The following is a 23,005-nucleotide window of genomic DNA, read 5'->3' as shown; positions in this document are numbered from 1 at the left end:
CGATCAGGGACTTATGAGGAAGGCATAGCATTCGTGCGATCAACAGATTCTCTCACTGTGACTAACATTCTTGTTCAAAGAGGGGCTCTTGTGACCACTCAAACTGGTGGAGTTTGTGGGTGATGAGACCCTCAGTGCTAATTTGGTTCCTGTGTGAGACTGTAAATCATAACACTCCTGACACCAAAGAAAACATCTGGCCATAGCTGCATCTGTATCCCCATCACATACTGAGGCATCATCTAATGCCATTCACTTAACCTGTGACAGCTGTAAATGTCATTCCCATAGGCTACCCCTCATCTGCACCTCAGTATTAAAGGCCTTACAGTCAACTACCAGACATTGAGAGATAAATCTTTAATAAAAGTTTATAAAAAACAAAACAAGCCTGAGAAGTGTGTCTAAAGATGATACCTACAAATGGCAGGCATCTTGTTCCTCACAACCCGTCAATGTTAACAAACCCAGTCTATGTGGCTGTTGGTTTTTAATGCAATAACCTTGCTAATCAGACTGAAGTGGGGGCTGAGTGATTCATTTGTGTCCTTTGATAAAAAATGAGCATTCTCATGACTAAGTACAGGGAATACGACTCCCATTCCTGTTCTATTACGGATCTGGTTCATCAAAGTGCACGGAGCACAGAGTCCTGCCGCACCAGGGCATCAGGCAAAGGTGATGGAAGGTTCGCTGGGCTGCCACACGCTCTCATCGTACAGATCCTCTGGAAGTTCTTCTTCATCCCCATCAGGAAAGTAGGTAGGGAACGGCAGGCTCTTACAGAAATCCTTGTATGCAGGCAGCGTAGAGTCTTTGATCTGAGAGAATAAGGGAAAAAAATCTCACCCTGCTACCAATCTTGGTATGTAATGGGACCACTGACAAGAGTCTCTGTTCTACACATCTGAACATGAATGCATCCACTCCACAGAGGTGAGAACAGGCTCTCTCACTGTATTTCTTGTTGCGGGGAAATATTAAAAAGGAATTCTAGGAATTTTGATTAATCGTTTCCTCAATTGAATCAGCTACCCATAAGAATAAAGCCACTGATTATCATTGTATACTTTACTGTGACTTCTAAGTATGCATTTAACTGTCCAATAGGATGGATATTTTAAAATTACATCTTAAATATCTTTTATATGCATATTTATTTTTCAAGTATAAAGGTTTGATACTTAATACAATTAATACCTGATAATTATCCATTCTATTATTTACTCTTTTTGACTGATTTCTTACTTTGTTTTCTATACTTAGAATAAAATTTTGGAGGCTGAGGCTTAAAAACATGATATTATTTGTTAGTTTTAAGCCTAAGAACACAAAAAGGGAAATACTGCTTTTATTAAAGAAATCAGCTTATATTTGGCAAGGAGCGTTCTAACCGAGAATGACATTCAGCAAGAACAAGAGAAAGAAACCTACAAGTGTTAACAGAAGCTCTGAGGACACTTTATGGCCTAAACCCTCTCAGATTACCTGGGCAGTCACAGCAGATGTCCCTTAGCAGAGGTGCTGATAAGATCTGAGACACTGTACTTTAGTTTTGGATAGGATTGGGATCCTCAAAGCTTCTGTAGCCTCATTCAGAGAAAAAAGTACATGCATATATACATACAATAAAATAGGGCATGCTCATTTTAGCAATGAGAAATAAATAACTTAGTCAAAACTCGTCAGCAGCTGCTAGGACCAACTAAGCATATGAAGGAGTTCTATTTTAATGCGTCATTAGAGTTGTTTCAGGACGTGACCAGGATGTTGCCAAGAAGGAAACCAATCATGTTCAGTTCTCCCCAATGCACCAACCTTAGGCTCAACTTTAGGAAAACACCTAATAATTAAACTATGTGCTATTTTGATAAAAATCATCACAAAGGATCCCAAGTGGTGAATTCTCATTATGTTTACACTTTTATGTATCTACTGTTCCTGAGGGTTTCCAACAACAAAACTACTGATCATGTTTCTAGTATAAGTGAATATATGTAATGCAACATACAATTAAAACTGTGGATTCTATCTGCTTTTGCTGGAGCATCAGCGACGGGCTCACTTTGGCTGTGAGCCCACTTACACAGCAGATCCTCGGAAACTCCCAGGCTTTACCTCAGTCTAGCTGGTCAACATGTCAGTTTTATTTCCTTTTTTCCTTTCTTTTTAGTTTTGACAGGATAGTAGGTGTTTGGGGAGGCAGGTGTGACTAAGCGGCGTGGCACTGAAGTGGCCCCACCTGAGCACTTCTTGGTCTTTGCCACATCTCTGGAAGGACAGAGGAGGAGAGGCATTTGGCCATGGCTCCTCCATCCCACAGACCCTGGCATTCATGGCTCCAGCGTGCGGCTCAGTATTTATAGTGTGTCCTTTGTTTTCACTGAGGCGCTACTACAAAGAAAAGCGGGGTAGAGGACATGTGGTGGAAACAGACACTTCTTTAGAAGCTACGTAACAGAGCAGAGAGAATTCATGGAAGAGATCCAGGGTAACAAGGAGTGGAAATTACAGTTGTACATACCTTTACTAAGCAATTTTTATGTCCAGGCACAGAACCATTGACATAGATGATGTTGTACTTGGTGTTCACTCTCCACACCTGCAACAAGAAGCAAACAACTTATGAGAGATGAAGGTACCAGGAACTAGGAGACAGTGTGACGTAAGAGCTCTACAGCTGACCACACGAGCACAAAATGCCAGGCAGAGGCCGAAAAGCTTTCAGCCCCATGTTAGTGATTAGTAAGGGCATTCCTGCTCCTTACTTCATGAGTGTGGCAGCTGACGACTACTTCAGCTCCATGGAATCTGCTAACCCTGAGAACGATGTGTAAAGTCAGTTCTAGTTTGGTCGCTATTACTTTTGTATAACTAGCCGCTGGGAATTCGTACCTCACTGAATCTAATCTCTAAATTAAGCAGGCTAAGCAGACGGCCTTTTAAAACATCTCAATATGGAGCAAAACAAACACACGAGTGGAAAGTAATAGTCAAAAATAAAATAAAATAAAATAAAATAAAATAAAATAAAGTAAATATAGTAAGAAAATAAACGCCATAGAGAATACTGTGACAAGCAGATGGACTTTACTAAGGTAAAACAGCAATGGTAGGAAACAGACTTAGATTTATCTGGTAACTGACTTCAGGGTTGACCTGACTGGGTTGAGGAATACTGAGTTCTGGTATGCCTGTGAGGGAGTTTCAGTGTGGACTTTTACTCAGTCAGTGACTCCCATCCAATCAGGGACCCAGAATAAATGAAAGTGGCAGAGAAAAGTATTTCCTCTCTGTCTTGGAAATCTGTCCCAGGCATCTCAACTCCAAGCTCCCTGCACCTTGGAGCCAGTGCCCGTCCATGAATCTGCTTCAGTCTTAGGACTTGTGCTTCAGACTGAGAACTCCCATCACTGGGCCTCCTGCTTGAGGTTTGGAATGAGTCAGGGCTCCAGGCATTCCAGGGCTTCAGCCTGCAGGCAGCCCACAGTGGGATTCCCAGCCTTCATATGACCACAGAAGGAATCCTAGTACTATCCTTTCATGTATCCATCAGAGTGTCCACTCGGTCAAGCATCTACACACTCATTCAAATAGGGTCCCCACCAGAACCATGAAAGAATTATTAAAAAATATATACAGAATCTATACATAAAATGTATGGATAAAGATGGAACAACCATACACAACATCAGGGACCATTTCTGGGTGTTGTTGCTATGGTGGCTTATTTTGTTCTTTCTATGCTTTGAGCTATATACATACAAATACACACACACATATTTGTTGTTTCAATGAAAGTACAAACATATAGCACCCCATTATAGTAAAAATTGTTTTCCTTCAGCTACTGAAGACTTTCTCAAATTAGCAAATTAAATGTGAATTTCTTTACACACACACACCAAAAAAACAAACAAACAAAAAAAACAACAACAACAAAAAAAAACTGGGTTTCTCTCCTCTCCTTACCTACATCTACTTCACTCACACTTGACATAGAATCCAAGACAGGTAGACATGCACCCTCCAGCTTCTCTGGGAAATACAGAATATGCAGAAACAATGTCTGGGAGAATTGTTCCTCCGTCCCCCTCAAGGAGGGAGTACATTTAATGCTTGGAATCTTTCCCCCCATGCAGTATGTTACAAAACATTCCAGTTCAAATACAGCTGACTATTTTTTCTTTCTAACAACTGTGTATTTTGTGGCTAAGATGTGAAATATAATTATGCCATCCACATTATAGTAGAAGTCATTTCATTTCTCTTGAATGACTCTAATTCCACATCTACAAGTCAACCCCATACCCTATATCTTTACAGTCAAAAAGCACCCTTGTTCAGGACACACACACACGGACACACACACACACACACACACACACACACACACAGTGCACACTCTGGTCTCTGCATGCAAACTTACATTAGCACTTACATTACAGACTTACTTTCAGTCCATACACTGTCCTGTGTTGGTTTCCCATTTGCCCAGGCATTTTAGTTCCAGGCCAGACTCTGGCAATATCCTGAATAACAAAAGACAAAGTCCACACTTACAGTCATTTTGATCCCAAGGCTGTATAAAGCACATTAGTCCCTCTACTGCTAGCACTGTCTCCATGGTTAATCTGCAGTTTGATTTGAGAAGAGGTGTACATCCAGCTCCTCTGAAGCATCTGCACTGATCTGTATCCACTGAAAATGCTGGCAACTCATCGACTATGACAGTCACCAAGCAGCAAGATGCCATCACGCTGTCTACAGGGATTAGACAGTGTCAGGAAGGACATTCCATTTGTCCTCGTTCTTATAAACTCACAGATGCAATTCATTTATATGAGTAGGAGCCCCTTCTCTTGGGGATGGGGGAGTTGTTATTGCTTGTTTCTGAGAGAAGGCTATATAGCTCAGCCTGGCCTTGAACTCTGGATCCTCTTGCCTCAGCTTCTGAGGTTTATGAATTGTCGGTTGTAAGCCTCCATTGTCTTAGTTCTGCTAAATGGGAAGCTCCTTAAGGCTTCTGTGTCCCGTTCACATGTCTGCTATTTGTTTAAGCACTTCCTGGTTTTCCTGTCTAGGGCATTTTGGCTTCCCTGTGTCCTTCCAGTGCTGTGAAGTTGTAACTAAGCCAACTACTGAAGGGCTTCCTTTCTGTGGGGCAGGATGCTTAGGCCAGACCCTGCACTCTAGGTATACCCACTGCACAGGAGCACTTCTGTAGGTCCCTGCAGCAGGCAAAGTGAGAAAAGAGATGGACAGACAGACACACTCATGCACGCACACACACACAAAGGGCTGGGGCAGACTGATGACACAGGATTCATGGCTCACTCTCACTCCCCCTTCCATACCACAGCACCCTTCTCTAACACAGGAACTTGATTCTTGGCTTCCATCACCAAGATATGTATTTTTCTGCTCAATCCTACAATTCACAGAAAAATTACTTATGAATTGTTGGTATCAGCGCAAAAAGCAAATCTAAATTTAACACTTGTGTGTGTTGCTGTGTATGATTTTCATTATTTACTGTGTATTTGTGCATGTGTGGATGTGGTGTTGTGCGTGTACGCACGTGGTGTAGGATCCTTGGAGCTGGAGCCATGGGCACTCGCTGGACATCTGCCTCACTCCCTGGGTGCTGTAATCTGAACTCCGGGCCTCATGGCTGCTCAGCAACTCCTCAACTGCTCCAGCCCCAAGTGTCCAGTTTTACATTTACACTCATGGTATAGAACCAGGCCCCTATGTTAAAGTCCCTGACTTGGTCACTCTGCCCTCCTCTTCAGGGCGGCTGCGACTCAGCTCAAACACTCAAGCTTGTTTCTAATTATATCTCACGTGGTTTTTACTCCTCTCAAACATGAACAAAATGTTTGTATTTTGAAATTGTAAACCATTAGCAAGGCTCCAGGAGTAAAACTGACAGCACAAAAAGACTATCTTCCAGCCCTGAGCCCGCCCGCCATGTTTGCTCATTACAAGTAACAAGGCAGGACCACCTTGTGCCAGTGCCCTGGGGAGAACACTCTTCCAGAAGAAGCCCTGCTGTGTCAAAGGAAATGCCTGCAGTCTCCCCAGGGTTCTGCCTGTCCCCTTCAATAGGGCCGCATGCTTCTGTGTTCCCATCACTGATTTTGATTCCTATTTCTTGGCAACCTTGTGAACAGACCTCTCTTCAGCTCTCGGGAGTCAGTGTGAGAATATTCACCAACATGGATCATAATCAGTTAGGTGAGAACTTAGTACCCGAGGGAATCTGTGATGTGTTTTACTGTGAGAAGAATGGAGTATGTGACCTCACCAACCTTAAGAGGCTGACTCTGCATTTCTTGAGGCTCCAAGGGGGGTTTCTTATTCCACTATTGGTTATTTCTGTTTACCTCAATGGCTTTCCCCCTCTCCTAGAAGATCTGGAGCAACTGTTTCCTTTAAAGCAAAACTAGTATGTGAGGAAGCAAATGGAGCCACCTGCATTGCCTTAGTAATTTAGATGGGACATCAGGAAGAAAGGAACAGAGAAAGTGCTGCCCAAAGGTACTTGGTGGGGCCAGGCCCATCAAAGACTGACAGTTACTAGGACCTGAGCACTTCAGAGGTTGAGGCAAGAAGAATCCTGCATGATCTGGGCTAACCTGGGCTACAAAACAAGACCCAGTCTACCTCCCGCCTCCCTTGGTAAGCCCCACTATTTATACTCACCCCAGTTGAGATGGCACCAGGTCTCCTGTGGGTCTTTGTTTGACCGTGAGAAGCAGGTTGGCCTTTAAATCCCCATCTTTTCATGACGCCCTGAAAACCTTTACCAATACTGGGGGAAAAAAGTTAGAATTTACATAATGAATAGAGTATAAAATATTTCTGACTCTACTTTTTTGACAGCACCTTGGAGTTCTAACAAGACTTCTTATCTAAATAACCAGAAAAGGCCATACCAGCCAAACTGCAAATGAACGTTTCTTTATCTGTCTTGGCTTGTACCTCCCGCTGGAGCCTAGCTCTGTATAAAATGTTATGTCAAGACTTTAAGACAACAGCAAGCTAAGCTTGGGGGATTTACCTATAAAGTTTACCCTCACAATCTAGTGATATGATGGCAAAGCTCTAGAAGTTTCAGTCTCCTAACAAACGTGGCAGACAGCCATTAGGATAGGCCCTAAAGACTCCATCCCCTAGTGTTTATGCTGTGCTTAATCCTCTCCCAGGAGCCTGGGAATGAATACAATATGCTAAGAGATGAGATGTCAGCGTGAGGCTTGCTAATAAGAGACCCTCCTCTGGCACTCTCTTCTTGTTCCCTAAACTCTACAAGCAGCAGCTTTCAGTATATAAGCACTCCTAGGGAGCACCACAGTCTGTTCCAGTCAACAGCTGAGGCCCTGCTGCTGCCAACAACCATGGTAATAAGCTGGGGGGGGGGCAATTCTCATCTCTGTCTCTGTCTCCCCTCCTCTTCTCTTCTTCTTCTTCTTCTTCTTCTTCTTCTTCTTCTTCTTCTTCTTCTTCTTCTTCTTCTTCTTCTTCTTCTCTCTCTCTCTCTCTCTCTCTCTCTCTCTCTCTCTCTCTCTTTCTCTCTCTTCTCTCTTCCTCCCCTCCCCCCCACTGTGACTGCAGCCTGTGAGAGACCCTGAACCAGATGTAGCCCGGCAATTGTGCTGACTTTCTACCCAGACACTGAGGCTGCAGGGATTGGTTTACTTTGGCAACCTTGTGAGGGCAACAAATCAGAAGGCAACAGCTAGCCCACAGAAAAACCTCTAGAGGATGGGCAAGTAGCTGTCGACAGTACCAGACAGATCCTGATCCGTGATGAATAGGAAGTAGAGAAAGGCAGTTTCCTAATAACCTAAATACTATTTTTAAATGAATATACTTTGTTGCAGAATCTGTTAGCTAGAAAAACAAGCTAACAACACCAAGTTCAAACATTTCACTAAAGGCTATCTCTGAATGTCAAGTGCATCCTTACAAATGATCCTGTGCAGGACCAGGGGACTTATAGATTTACTACAGACATCATCTATGTGCTCTTAACGTGCAGATTTTCTTCACCTTTCACTAGACAATAGCAATATAATTTAATGTAATATTGTGTAGCTTCAACACAGCTAGTTACGATTAGATGTGCACTGTTCAGATCAATTACAGCACAGCATGAAAAGAACGCTACTCCCCCAGAACTCTGCTATGTATTTATTCAGAAAGAATTATCAGAAGGATGGACCTAAGAAAGCCCCTTGAATAAATTTTAGATAAATCAAGAACTTAACATAAAAACAACTCTAAGTCATAGATAGAACCCATCAGGAATGTACTCTCAAATCACACCCTGACTTGTTAGTAAGTTAAATTAACATACACCTCTTTCTGCCAGCATATACTTTCTCATTCCTCAATAACTAAAAAAAAAATCATTCCTGTCACAATGCTAAAATAGAAATGTAACATGTATTCAATGGAAAACTATCTGCATTGTTTTATAGAGAGTTGAACACCAAAGAGAAGCTATGAAAATCAAATACTGAAATCATGCGTCAGAAATTATTAATATTTACACTTAACAATGAATTTTAGGGTATACTTGCAAAGTAATGTAAAAAGCTTAGCAATTTAAAAATGAAGAGAAATAACTCAAGAGTAATTTGGGAGTCTTCCATCATTTAGCAAGTAGCACCTAAGAGCAAAAGGGAGGGACCAGCAGGGCCATCTTGAAGGAGCATGCTTTAAAAATACCTTCCCTTGCATGCTGGATGCCTTTTGTAGAAGTTCACTACTACCTTCAGAGTTCTCAAACTGATTATCTGCCTTAAAAAGTCAGCGTGAGTGCATGCACCAGAAAAACCGCAAGCAGGTAAATTACAGAAGATAATTGAGCTCATTTCAGAGTAAATGATTACAAGATGAAAGCGGTACCCTGAAAGTGCTAATTATGTGTCAGCTAATTGCAGACTGTTTTTCAGTCTGGGTCTGGAACACTTCATGAGTCCCACTGTGTACAATGGGAACCTCTTCAGTAAATAACCTTTAAACAAAAGGCAAAAACACAAGAGACATGACAATTACGGGCATAATTCTGGCTGTGGAGGCCACGGTGCACCTGTTGATCACAGGAAGCACAGGTAGCCAGTGCCTCACTTCTCCCAGCTGCTATCCAGCTTGAGAACAAAGTAAAACAGGAACGAAGAATAAATCATAGGAAAAAACAAAACAAAACAAAAAAACTACACCCAATGCAGCTACCTAGCTCCTCACCCTTCACCCACTGTGGGGTTTCGCTTGCCTGCTTATCTGTCTGAGGTAGGGTTTCGTGTGATTGTCCTGGCTGGCCAATAGCATACTGTCTCACTCAGGCTGGCTTTGCAGGTGTGCAGCACTCTTCCTAGCTACCCAATGTAGCTTAACTAATGGCTGCAGAAATAAATCAAATGAAAATTCAAGCCAGGGAGAATGCAATTTTAGACATTCCAACATTAGTAAGGCTTCTCTGAAAATGAGGACAACAAAAATGAATTTATTTAGATCCTTGTTTAAAAGTCTCGCTTAACTTAGAAGACTACTGCCGCTGTTCTCCATATGGGCTGCATACAGGGCAGAGATCACGCCTTATTTAACCCACTGCCCAGCCTAAAGAAGTGAGTCTAATGCCCATCAAGCCACTGTTATGTCATGGGAAAGAACGAAAAGGGAAAGAAGGCTTAGAGCAGTGTTTTTCACCCCGTGAGTCCCGACGCCTGGGGGTCACACAAACCTTCCATAGGGGTCACATATCAGATATCCTGAATATCAAACATTTACATTATGATTCATACCAGTAGCAAAACTACAGTTATGAAGCACAATGAAAATAATTTTATGGCTGGGGTCACCATAACTTGAGGAGCTGTATTAAATTGCACTGTTAGGGAGGTCGAGAACACTCATCTAGGGGCTGGCATTAGTACCTGTAAACCCTTCCAGAAGGAGATGGGTAATTTACCATTTCCCAATTCATCCTATTATCTCTACAAGTCACTAGAATTTCATCCCTTTGCCATATCATGACAACACACATAGTTTTAAAACAAATCACCAGATACCTCTTTACACTGTATGGCAATATTTCTAACACTTGTACCTGGGGACAAACATCTGTGAGGTGAGGAGAGACTACATAGCTGCTTGGAACCATCTTGGTCCAGTTCTCTAAGGACACCTCTACAATCCCGCCCCCCAAGTCCTGTCCTTTCTTCCACTGGCTTCTGTGACATCTCTCCTCCTTTTCTTTCTTCTCTTGTCTCATCAAACTCACCATTCCCCTCTGCAATCTATTTTCTTCTTCAATTAGTCTCTGGGAATTACTCTCTTGAGTACTCTAATCCAAAAATGCAAAGGTATTTTAGTAAAATAATTTACATTATGAAAATCAGAACTGAAGAACAGAGACTAAGGAAGCCCGAGCATCCACCACTGCCACCATGGCCTCCAGGCCTGTCCGTTTATCTTGTTTCCCTTGCTCTGCAGCTCCAGTAGTGTTAGGGTACTGAAAAGCCATCTCCATCATGAAGACTGCAATACAGAAAGCTAAGGACACCTTTAAACTACAAAACCACAATATGGTTACCACAGAACCTATACCCAAAAAACAATGCCTCCATTCATCATTAATGGGAAAAACAATTCTCTTATGGGCTTCAAAGAACTTAAATTCAAAACAGGAAGTGCCCTCCAAACGAGAAGCATCGAGGGACATACACTAAAGAACTTAAAGAAAAAAAAAGAACAAGCCAATGCATGTGCGCTGTCCAGACACCCCACAGGCCAGGAAGTTAGCGTCAGGGAAAAGCCACACAGCTAAGGAGCCAACACTGCACTCAGGAGTTCAAACCAAGTTCCATGCACACAGCAATCAGTTAACCAGCTTTAAAAGCTAGGGGGGCAGCAGTAACATGCTAGCTAGAAGCGGTACAGTCCCTGGAAGTACTCACAAAATTACACAAAATTACATGAAATCCAATTCAAGCTGGTGTCAGGGAAGTCAGTCTACATGGAGACACACAGCAGCGTACAGTGAGCTTCCTTCCACAGGGCAGCCTGTCCACTTCTCCTGCTGAAGTTACCCGAATGCTGTGCTGCGGCCGTGCAGCAGTACGACCTCCTCAGTGTGCTCCGATTTCTTCCCACTCACCAGCATTGCCTTAATCCTATGGACACTGTGCTTCTAGTGCTTATTCACTACTGATCCTGGAGGCTGCCACGTAACTTCAAATCATGGTTTTCTAGAAATAGAACCTACAAAACCAAACCAAAACAAAAACCAACCAAACAAAAACCACCCCACCTTTACTCTACAACCCAGAAGATTGGAACTACCAAAAGGGGGAAAGCCAAAGACTCACAGCTCAACAGTAGCATATGAACCAAGAGCACCCACTGAGCACAGGCTTGGAAAAGCTCTACCCCAAGCCAGTCACTCTCCTGGCTACAAGCCACCTGCTGACCAAGGCATGTGACTCTGCATGCCTTTTCAGAGTATCCCGTATGTCCTGCAAGGTATGTAATGGAATTCATACAGCACTGTATATAATTCACAGGATTAATGCATGGCATCTTATGATTTGTAATAATTCATAAATTTAAAAGTAAAATAATCTGGTTTGTAACCCAGAGTCTTCACTGGCTAACTAAGAAAGCTCAGAAAAGCTGAAGAACAAGAGACAAGAAAGAGATGTTACTGGCTTGAGTACCGGGGGAGAACAAAAGGGACAGGCTGAGAATCCCCTAAAGACTCTTCTTACAGCCAGTCTACCCCACTTCACTTCTATAGAGCTGGGCAAAGAGAAAGGCAGCGTTGGCAGTGGCCTGTGTCTGACACAAGGTGGTCATGGTGTGGAAACGAATCTACCCAACTGCCATCAGGTTCTTTGTAAGGGCCCTAAGGCAGCATTCATCAGATTCTTGGGATGAAAACTGCTGTTTGGTCACCATCACAAAATAACACATCACAAACAAACTGCCCTCTCCCAGAGTCCATGAACACCTTTATATGCTGGGGGCTCTTGGTACTGATATCGTTGTAGGCACTGTCATGTGACTAAGAGGAGAAAAGAAACTCAGAGGATTGAAGTCAGGATCCATGCTAAGAGAAGAAAACATAGCAACTTGTGCTTTCCTTCTGGGTGTTCTAGGTTGTGTGAGTTCCACCAGCCAGCAGAATCCAGTTTGCAAGCATCTACATGGTCAGGCCTGGCCATGGAAGGGTATCCTGGTTCTTGGGTTGTGGGTTCCGCCTCGCCCCCAGAACCCAGGCTCCTGACATAAGGTTTAATCTTCATTCAACCTTCACCCTTCAGTCAGGACACAGGATAAACAGGCCTCTGGCCCTAGAGAGATTTACATACTAATGAGGTACCTGAAGGCCTGAGGGTGGAGTCAATTAAGCAAACTTCCCTCCCCCCACAACCCCCACTCTCCCTGCTATTTAAGGACTGCCCTGGGTTGGGGGGGGCGGGGGCAGAGGGGTGTGCATCCAGATGCATCCACCATTGTCATGCCAATAAACCGGTTCGCTGGAGAAACCCAGAGCGTTCCCAGCCAACTACCCACAGCCTGGCGTGAGGAACCCTGCGGTTCTCCAGCCACAGTTACCTACACTACATGGACTTGAGTACTCTGCAGTACCGAGCAGTAACTTCTCTAAGATCTGAAGAGCTCCTGGAGTCAGAGACACTGCTACACCTCGTGCAGAAGTGGTTAAAGTACCCAGAATACCAGTCCAGACTAAATGAACCACAGTCAGCATTTTGTCAGTGGCAGTTAGCCATCACCTCTACATTAGACCCTTGAATGTACAAGGGTTTTCCTTCACAGCAGTCTCACTACCTCACACTAAGAGTCCAACATCATGTTCCTAAGGAGACCTGAGGAGTGGGATCTCTTTTAGTTTCTGATAAGACAACTGCAAACATGTTTTACAGTTACACTAAGAGATACTTAAAGACAACAACCACTTTTACAAATAGTGTGAAATCTTACAACTCCCAGTAATTAGAAAGAGTACCTCAAACCAACTCCAGTAATCACAGGAGTCTTCCACTACCACTGCTCAGCTGTGTTTCACAGTCGAGCCATGCCTCTTGGTCTTTAAAGCAGACCTAACTGGGAAAGCACTTAAGTCACGTGATCTTTCTGAGCCCAATTCCTGGAAGCACATATCTCAGTTCATCAAATGTCCACTCTTTCTATGAAACTAGTAGTCGGTGACTTTACAGACAGACTTATGGAAGTTTTTTGTCTATTAACTGACTTCAGAGACTATACTTTCACCCACTCTGACCTTTAACATCTGGAGAAAAGCAAAGCAAAGGAGAACCCCTGAGGACCTACGTTTTGGCTGTGACATCCACATACTGTCCAGGGCGAAAGTGAGCAGCATAAAGAGGGGTCCCTGTATGAAAAAGAAATGAGAAATCTATGTTATCTGTCAGCAACAGGAAGGACTTTATCCACAGATACTTGGCCCACATAGCTCCCAGCAGTGCTTTCAAATGCTCACAGATCTTCAGCAATTAGGAACATCAGAGACACCCAAACACTGAAGCCAACTGCAAACAGGTTCTAGTTAACGATGAGAAGGCTGAAGAACAAGGGGACCCCGCCCAAGGTGCATGGTGCTCCAGTGAGCCACCAGACTACATCTGCCAGGCCAGCACCTTCACGGAGCTTACGTGATGCCGGTCTAAACGAGTGAGTCCTGTAGCAATTATAGTCTCCTTGCTGGCAAGCAAAGTTCAATGATTGCTGGTTGTTTCAGTAAATAGGTGTGCTGAATTAAAGTATATTATCCACTTACATAAGGGGAAAAGAAAGAACATGACAACAACTATGATGGATGATGGGTGAGGTTTGATGCAGTCTTTCATCACCCTGTGGACGAGGAAATGTACTAACCTGACTTGGTCTCTCCTCCGCTGGGTACGGATTATGGGTACATATTCATAGAGCACCTGCTCACCTCAGATTACTTCTGCTCTAGGCACATTACTGATCAAGCCTCTTTCACTAGCACTTGTTTAAATCTCTGGATTAGACAAAATCTGCCTTTACAGATACTCAACACTTGTAAGGCTCAGCTCTGACTGATCTCAAAAAAATTGTTATGTTGGGTAAGAGTCAACACTATATCACCAATTAAAAGCCCTTTAAAAAATGAAAAAATGAGGGACCAATGTAGCTGAGAACAAAATGGAGAGCGGGTTTTATTTAATTAGTACAAAGAGTGGGGTTCGTGGAGTATAAGAGAGTAGTTTCTTTAAGGTAAGATTAATTTAGGTTTGTAAAGGAAAAGGGATTTCAATAAGGGCTTCATTCTATGTATGCCAAAATATCATGTTATACTCTATAAATAAATACAGAGGATTTGTCCAACAAAAATAATAATTAAAAAAAGAAAGAGTAAAAAAGGAGACCTCATTTTTGCAAGGCTGAACAACTCAAACTGCAATGTGATCATCACTGACTCACAGAGATGTAATTTAATATGGTTAGAATTACAGCAAAAATTAACATGGACTTGACTTTTATAACTATCCTAAACATGAACAGAGGGCTTGGACAAATTAAGTCTACTAATATCAAAGTGGATACTTTTCTTCAGAACAAAGTATTTCAGAACAATTCCTTTATATTTAAAGTAGAATACTGTTGTAAGTCAGACCAATACACAATGATGCAAGACTTATACTAATTTTATAAGTCAAAACTATTTTGCCTTCAAGTTAGAAATTTAAACTTAAAAAATTTCACTATCTTTTTTGTTGCAATGCAAGTTCAAATACCATGGAGCTCTCTTGAAGGTCAGACATCAAAACGTCCTATTTGTTAACCACAGGAGTCAGTATAATCCCATGCCAAACCTTAACCTGCCATCCCATGGACAGGGAGAGAACTCTCCCAGGGGCCATGTTTGCTGTTCTCTTTTGGGGGCTGCACTTCTCTCTTCAGAGTGTGACTGCTCCTAGCAGAATCCTAGCCTGCAACCATGAACAGCTTTGAAGCTAAAGTACTTACTTGGAGAGGTTCTTTATAAATGTGACACTCCCCACATGTGCACTAGAGTTCCTCCCTCTCAGGGAAAACAAAGAGAATCTTACAGCTTCCCCCACTTAGCAGAGACAAAGACTGTTTGTTCCTAGTGATTAAATCAGATAGGTTTTATATTTAAAAACACATGTTTGTTTAGCTTTATTGAAAGGGCTGACATTAAACAAATCACATATTTGGCATTTTTACCTCCCTCCACTCCCGACCTCAGATTACCTGGTTTAATTACAGCATTATCTGTTACATGAAAGATTTTAATTGTCTGTTTTGGTGGCAATCCAAGATCTCGGTAAAATTCCAATATAGAGTCAGGTTTCTAGAGGGAAAACAATACATGTAAGTAATGCATTAAACAACACAAGTGACCTGAATGCGGAGCCCCAAGTCAAGTTATATACACACAGAAAATAAAAATCAAAGCATATTCCCTACTGCACCATCAACACTTAATTCCCACTGCTTAAGGGAGATGAGATTATATCTAAACTAATTATACACCTAAGAACAAATCACCTACTGCTTAGGATCCAGCCATGTGCACAAGCCTCAGAATGTTCGCCCTTGTCCTTGCTTGTTTGAAAGCACACCTACACTGGCCTCAGGTCCTTTGTCTACACTAGTCACCTCTTTCACAGGGCTTTTCCAATAGATTTTTGGATGAGCTGGTCACTCAGGCCTCCTGATTTGCTGTCCAAAAGATCATTTTTGTCAGTCTATTTGTCTTATTCCTTAGACCATTTATCTGCATCCATAGTGATACATATTACAGTCTTTTTTTATTGCTAAATCATCTATACCTGCAGCTCAGTGGACTGTATTCTGAAGACTGAGAACACTGCTGCTCTCTGTCCTTCCCCTTCTCGCTTGCTGAAAACTCCTACGCCCGCCCTCTATCTCACCTTCCCTCACATCTCACTTCTACAAGAGCAAAGACGCTTTCCATACAAGTGTCTGTTCCTTGAAATTATTTTCCTTGTGTTTCAAATTCATTCAAAAGTTTTCAAATTTGCTTTTGATATTCACATAGTTCAGTTGATTTATAAAGCACAATATTATTTTGTTAATATTGGATTTAAAGTGTTCCAAGAAACTTCTGAGAAGAAATCCGTTTTGGTACAAAATAGCTAAAATAAACATCACAGCTTACATTAACACTAGACTCCAGCATAAAATGAATGAAGACAACATATATTTTAATTTCACTTTAGTTTCACTAAAATTGAATAACTGTTTCAACTAAAATCACAATATTCTAAAACGAGGTCTTAGTCATGAGAAAAGTCAATGCTCAGGTAAAGCTGACAGCAGGCGTGCTCTAACAGTCTGCTTGGCCCGTCCCTTCCTTTCTAAACTTCCAAATAAATGATTCAAAAAGGCAATTTAAAAGCTGCCAGCACTGTCACACATGGGCAGCCCCGTCCATGAAGCTGAGTCTCCTGAAGAATTCCTCAGCAATTATCCTTCCTACTATGAAAGCACTGCTCGGCTCCCAGGATGAATTGATTTAATCAACTTTTAGGGCCATTTATTGTTCTTACAAAGAGACACTATGCACCACATCAGTTTTTATTTATAAAATACAAAGATAGTAAGAACAAACTAGTCTACTTTTTTAGAGGTATAAATTCTTACCAGATTAAAAAAAAAAACAGATTTAGTCTTATTATAAATAAAACCATTTTAATCAACTTATTGAGAGCCCAACTACTCAATATTTGATAGTCATAGATCTTATAAAAAAAATAAAAAATAGCAAACCAAAAGATAGAACCAACGCCCTCTAGATAGTCCGTCTAATTCTAGTTTCCTTGAGTGCTAAACCATGTAAGTAGCTGGTACATTTCTAGTTTGAAATTTTTCTTTTCTTTTTAAACAAAAACATTTTAATTGTAAATGATGAGGGCTTCCCACACTGGCAAAGTAACTTTTCTTCTTCCTATTAGTACACATTAGACACAGGGTAGCGGGCTCACTGTGACAATTGCATACATGTACGGCACACATTTTCATCATCTCCCTACACACCCACTGGGTCTTCTGCAAGGGTGTCTAGTGGTCTCAACCACTGGACCATCTCTCCAGCTCTGTTTTCTGTTATGTCTGAAGAATTGCTTATTCACACATCTTTCAGAGTAGAATAAATTGTCCCAATATGGTGGTTAATTTATAAGGTCATAGATTTACAAAACTGATAATGGAAACAATATTTGTTGTATAAACAAAGAAGTGACTCCCATAAGCATTCCTGTAACACCCACTGTCCTTTTTGGTCTCCTCCTGTGAATTGCATGGGTTCTCCCCCAAACTGGCTATCTCCAGTTCTGCTGGACTCATGCTGATTTATGGGCTGGCTACTTCATTCATCCTTCTTAGGAGCTTGAGGGTTAGTATCTCATGGGGTTAGTATCTAGAAACATTAGGTATGTAAGGCCGTGGAGTCTGTCCTGCTCTTACCAGTGGTCAGTCAGTCCTGACCAGAGCATCGCTCCTCTGTCCCAGAGGCTGAAGTGATTACATGTTCCTGGCATGTAGCAAACACTCTATAAATTAACTGTGACAAGCACATACATGCTATGTACCAATCTCCTGAGTGACATACTCCTTCCAGAGACACAGGAGTAAATGAATCTCCCAGTTTCCTCAGAGCAGAACCATACTCATGAGGATTCACAAGGCCCCCTGAAGGCTGTGGAAATCGAAGACAACTGCCTAGGACAGCACCCTGGTTAGCCCAGCTGCCTGCAGGAGCTGTCCACACCTCATGTAGAGAGCTCCAGGCTTGTAGACTCTGAGCTGTTACTCAGCCTGGGCTGGGCTGAGCTGACCGTGCTCCAGAGTGCTACCCTCACCCATTTGTTCCACGTGATCCCAACACCTCACGGCTAACAAGATAGGCTTCTGCTTAGCTTCTGTGCTCTGTTGTGGGTTCCCTATCTGAGGTGAGTTCATTCTTGGCTCCATAGAAAAAGTCACACAAGGGCATGCAAGAAATATATACTACTAGTGATAGACAGTATGGTTACATTTTGATTTTGCCCATGTTTATTTCATAAACGACTCAAAAAACTAAATTTGTTTGGAAATGAGTGGTGTGTTCTTCTCACCCTCTAGGTTTTGGTCTGGGCAGATATTAACTGGGTGCATTTTTCTAATAAGCTACATAGTCAGCATTCTGTTAACACAACACTTAGGAAACAATGCTCTGCTAAAAAAAAAAAAAATCTGATGTGGCTTCATATGTATCCCAAACACAGAAAGTTCCTTCTAAACTACATAATAATTTTAATGAACCTCTGGTTTTAAGTATTAAATTGATTTTTTAAGAAGAAAAAAAGGGTAAAATACCTGTTTTTCTATACAGTAAAATCCTGTTTCAAATTAAAAAACCCAAACCAAAAGAATGAACCCACGATCTAGTGAGCATGTACAGCAGTCAGCAATTAGAGGAAGCTCACTCGGTCCTTGTAATAAGCCCAATAGGAAGGCAGTGCCATTGATCTTCTTTTCACAGATGCACAAACTCTACAGCTTAGTGAAGTCTAGTTAACTCAAAATCTCTGCTAGCCTGCCTCTCCCCAGACAGAATCCTCAGGGTAAGTGTCAGTTTGTGACTACGAACATTCTGCTAATATGAATGCATGTAGAGCCGAAACTAGTAATATGTAGTATTCTAGGAATGAAAATACAGACTTACATAGAGGCGTGACCCCGTCTTCCCACCCACTGTCAGGGCTGCTGTTTTTCCATTATGGTCTTCCTTGGGAGTGTATTTTAACACATGACAGTCTTGTACCTGAAAACAAACACAAAACCTGAGCTTGTAACATGATCTGCCAGCCATAATGAGTGCCTAGGACAATAAGGATTTCCAGAGTTACTAACTCATTATCTCCCCAACACCAGCTACAATCTTAAAATCCATAAATAAACCTTTGAAACTGTCAAATAGAACACACACAAAAACCCAAGTATACAGCAAAATAAGAACTTTTAAAGAAGAATTATAATCCCAAGACTGTGCCTGACTCCCTAATCTTCACTCTAGAACAGGGGTTCTCAAACGGTGACCCCAATCAGCGTGAGCATCCCTTGGAAATATGGTACAGTGAACCCAGGTCCCAGTCCAGACTTTAAACCTCTGGCTAAGTAAGGAGAGCTGCCTTTTACTCAACACTGTATTCACAAAGCTCACTTTTCTGCGCTGTGTAACTCTATTCATTGCCTACAGACTGTATGAATGGGTCATGATTTACTTGCTTTCCACACTAATGGACATTTAGGAAATTCCAGTTCTGGAGCATTAAACACGATGCTGCCTGAGATAGTGTTGAAGAAGAACCATAGTACACACCTCCCGGGACTTCCCAGAGACCCAGTGAGAAAATGATTACAAGGTTCATAGGTCTAAACTTGACACACAATAATAAATTGCTTCCTGTGTGGTTGTACCAGTCTGCCTTACTGATCCACACTCTCAGACCACAATAGTTCATGAAGCGGTTACAGGCTCTTGTACCTTGTTAGCACTCTAAGCGTGCATAGCCTATATTTTAACCATCATCACACCTCTGAGATTAGACCCCAGACACTGAGCTGTCCAGAATGATCTAGAATAATGATCTAACTTCATCTGTCTTTCCCTACAGTGAAAGCAGTGGACAGTTTTGAGACACTGTACTATCTTTAGGAGCTGACATTCGTCATCTCTTGTGGTCCTCACTGTAATAGTTTGCAGTGAGGCCTAACTGTTCCTCTTATAGAATTATATCATGTAGAGAAGAGGCTGGCGCACTCTGGAACATAGCAAGTGGCAGAGCCAGGATTTAAACTCAGAGCCTGAGTCATTACCCATCTAGAATAACTGATCTTGGTGAATAAAATGTGGTTTCCCTAGAGGAAGCAGAGTCTACTCTGACAGTCAGCAAGGAGATCACAATTACAGTCAGGGCCTGAATGAACTACTGTGAACACGATGGGCTTGAGATATTTTCTGAGAATAAATTAAGTGGACGATCTATGAGGATCTATGCCACCCTACCCCGCCTGGGCATTACTCCAGATATTCCAAACCCATTATGAGAAAACTGGTTTAGGCTAGAATCAACTTTCCTGGAACTACCAGAAGCAAAGCTCTTTACTATTATTTGCTATGTTTTTCTTTACCACAGTTTTCTGTCTGGGATACACATTTCAACCATTTCAGGTTATGTACACAGATCTTGGCACATACATATATCCCTTATATGTGTATCTTCTTACCTGAAGTAATGTGACTGCATGCTTTTGACCATCTTTGGTCCATAAAGGCATCATACCCAGCTTCAGGGCGATAAGGCCAACTCTGGAAGAACCTGTCAACAAATACAATATCTTCACGACTACTTACAGCTGTAAATATCTTCAACTATATCAGGTACATCATACTGGTGGTTAACAAATGTTTGTAAAATGAGCAAATGTAAGATAAGTCTAACATTTCAGTTTTAATAACAGTATTAATGGCCGGGCAGTGGTGGCGCACGCCTTTAATCCCAGCGCTTGGGAGGCAGAGGCAGGTGGATTTCTGAGTTCGAGGCCAGCCTGGTCTACAGAGTGAGTTCCAGGATAGCCAGGGCTACACAGAGAAACCCTGTCTCAAAAAACCAAAAAAAAAAAAAAAAAAAAAAACCAGTATTAATATAATAGTATTAATATATATAATTCCATTATTATTCTTTTTAGTTTCAGATCCTGGCAGCATTATCAGTTAGGAGACATCTATTCAAGTTCTAAGGCATTAAATGGCACTATACTACATAGATGCCTCAACTCCTCCTCTACTAAGCGGTCCTCCATTAACAACTGTTGGGGCTGGCAATGTAGTTCAGTTGGCAGAGTGCCTGCCTCGCAAGGACAAGACCCTGAGTTTGATCTCATGCACTGCATAAGCCAGGCTGAGGATATATGCCTACAACTTGGCACTCAGGAGTTAGAGGCTGGAAACTCAGGAGCTCAAGCCAGGCTAGACTTGAACTTAACTCCAGAAAGCACACGTTCACCAGGAACAGCCCCATCCTGCTTGGTCTGGCCATGCATGGGTTTAGTATCCTACCACAGACAGGGGATTCTGGAACTATGCTTGCCCAGACAGCACGCAAGCATCCCAACTGAAAGTAGCTGTATTAACACAGGACATTTTACACTGTGTTCTCCAGCCTCTTCTTCTTGGTTTCTACCTTTCATTTTACAATATATGCAGAATGCTTCTCCTCTTACCTAAAAAACACCTTCCTGAGATCTTTTACTAGCAGCAGATGAGAAAGCGGGAAACAAATAAGCTGGCAGACCAAAGCAAAATGAACCAGACACACTCAAGAAATGAAAATTCAAGATGTGAGATGTATAAAGCAGTCACCAGTTTCATGCACCCAGCCATAATTAAGGGGCCACGTCTCAAATCCCTACAAATCACCTGGTTCCCAAGGATGTAGAGGCCATGGTTCATCTTTCAAGGGATTCAGTTTACTTGCCAACTGGGCTTTATTTTCATCGGCGATCACTTGCTTAACAAAGGAGACATTTTCTTCAGAGAGATGCTCGTCCCACCAGGTACTACTCTTGCTGTGGAGATTTCTAACAAAGATCAAGATGTTCTTTCTGGAAAAAAAAAAAATCAAAACATTATTTCCATTTAATGTAGGCAAGGCCACAGTTAGATAATGCACTCAAGGCCTCAGGGAATGGTATGGATTGTGTATTTTCCATAACACTTCTTATAATAACACTAGGGCTTCCGCTTTAACCAAAAAAAGGTTACCCTGAAGGCTAAACTTCTCTTTCCATCCACAATAAACAAACCTACCTAAGCACATGAGAGGCTACTAACTCAAATGAATCTGTATTTGACAGTTTTATAACCAATGGAGTGGCAACTAAATGTTCTCTAAGTATACCCGTGCCTGTAAAGGCATCGCCAATGTTAAGAAGCTAAATATGCAGAGTTTTAAAAACAAAACTAAACCCCACAAAACACAGGATTGCTGTCCAGCTAATGCACCACGGAGCTTAGTAGGCTTGAGGCAAGGAAGTGTGTTTAATTTTTGCACAGGGTGGGTCAGAAACCAAGTAAAGCTTTGTGCAGTCTACTTTGGTTGGTAGTCAGGAAGTTCCAGCTTAGAATCGCAAGTGATTTTCTTACTAGCTGAGTGACTTTGAACAACCTATTTCCCTTTAGTTTCAGTCTTATCTGAAAAACTGTTACGTTATAACAGTGGTTTGCTCACAAGGGGCTACAGGACACAGGCCCAATATACAACACAAACAAACACAAGGTCTAGTACAGTACTCGATGGTTGGAAGACATTCTTGCTGCTGCTAACAGTCGTTAACCCCCAATTTCTTGAGCATTAAAAAACACTACCCCTTCAAGCCTTTAGATTAAAAGATGGTTTCTTAATTTTCTATGCTACACTCTTGAACACACGACCCCTTCCGCTTCTAACCCTCTGCGCCAAGCCAAGTCTCTGTTCAAGGACACAGTTATGTGGGTGGCGCACCCCGCCACCCTGTGTCTTGCCCATACCCACCTACTCCCTAAGCCTGGGGCAGCACCTAGGCCTCTGGCGCCATAGCCCAGCACCGGGGCGCCAGCCTTAGCTAGCAGCCTCCAACCCCGCATGGAAGTGGCCGGATAGGACTCGGGTCGTGCCGCCGCGCCGCCGCGCCGCCGCGGAGCTTTCAGCAAGTCCCCAACTCAAATACCACGAGTTAGCACAAGCTCTAGAACAGCGGTCACACCATTTGTCCGCCAATGCCCTCAGCGGAGGAAAAAGCACAGCCGAGCAACTTCCGGTCCGTTTCTCAATGTGTTCCGGGTATAGACTCGATACCTGTAACTATGGTTCCGTCTCCAAGTGGCCCTACGTTGCCAGTGGACTAGATG

The 23,005-nt window shown here is 42.3% G+C and overlaps 1 protein-coding gene across 1 annotated transcript; it reads right to left on the bottom strand.

The window, feature by feature from the left end:
* Positions 1-345: 345 nt before the first annotated feature.
* Positions 346-22,896, bottom strand: Mrpl3 (mitochondrial ribosomal protein L3). Its single transcript, XM_034484428.2, has 10 exons — positions 22,650-22,896; positions 21,536-21,720; positions 20,344-20,435; positions 18,779-18,877; positions 15,301-15,400; positions 13,369-13,429; positions 6,709-6,817; positions 4,455-4,532; positions 2,525-2,602; positions 346-821 (listed from the first exon to the last, which is right to left on the bottom strand). Exons 1-10 carry the CDS (start codon positions 22,739-22,741, stop codon positions 669-671), a joined length of 1,047 nt encoding a protein of 348 aa, XP_034340319.1. The 5' UTR covers positions 22,742-22,896; the 3' UTR covers positions 346-668.
* Between the last annotated feature and the right edge of the window lie 109 nt (positions 22,897-23,005).

The sequence above is a fragment of the Arvicanthis niloticus genome, chromosome 21, assembly GCF_011762505.2.
Source record: "Arvicanthis niloticus isolate mArvNil1 chromosome 21, mArvNil1.pat.X, whole genome shotgun sequence".
Lineage (NCBI taxonomy): Eukaryota > Metazoa > Chordata > Mammalia > Rodentia > Muridae > Arvicanthis > Arvicanthis niloticus.
The sequence above is the reverse complement of the archived record's forward strand: the minus strand, read 5'-3'. Positions and strand labels throughout refer to the sequence as shown.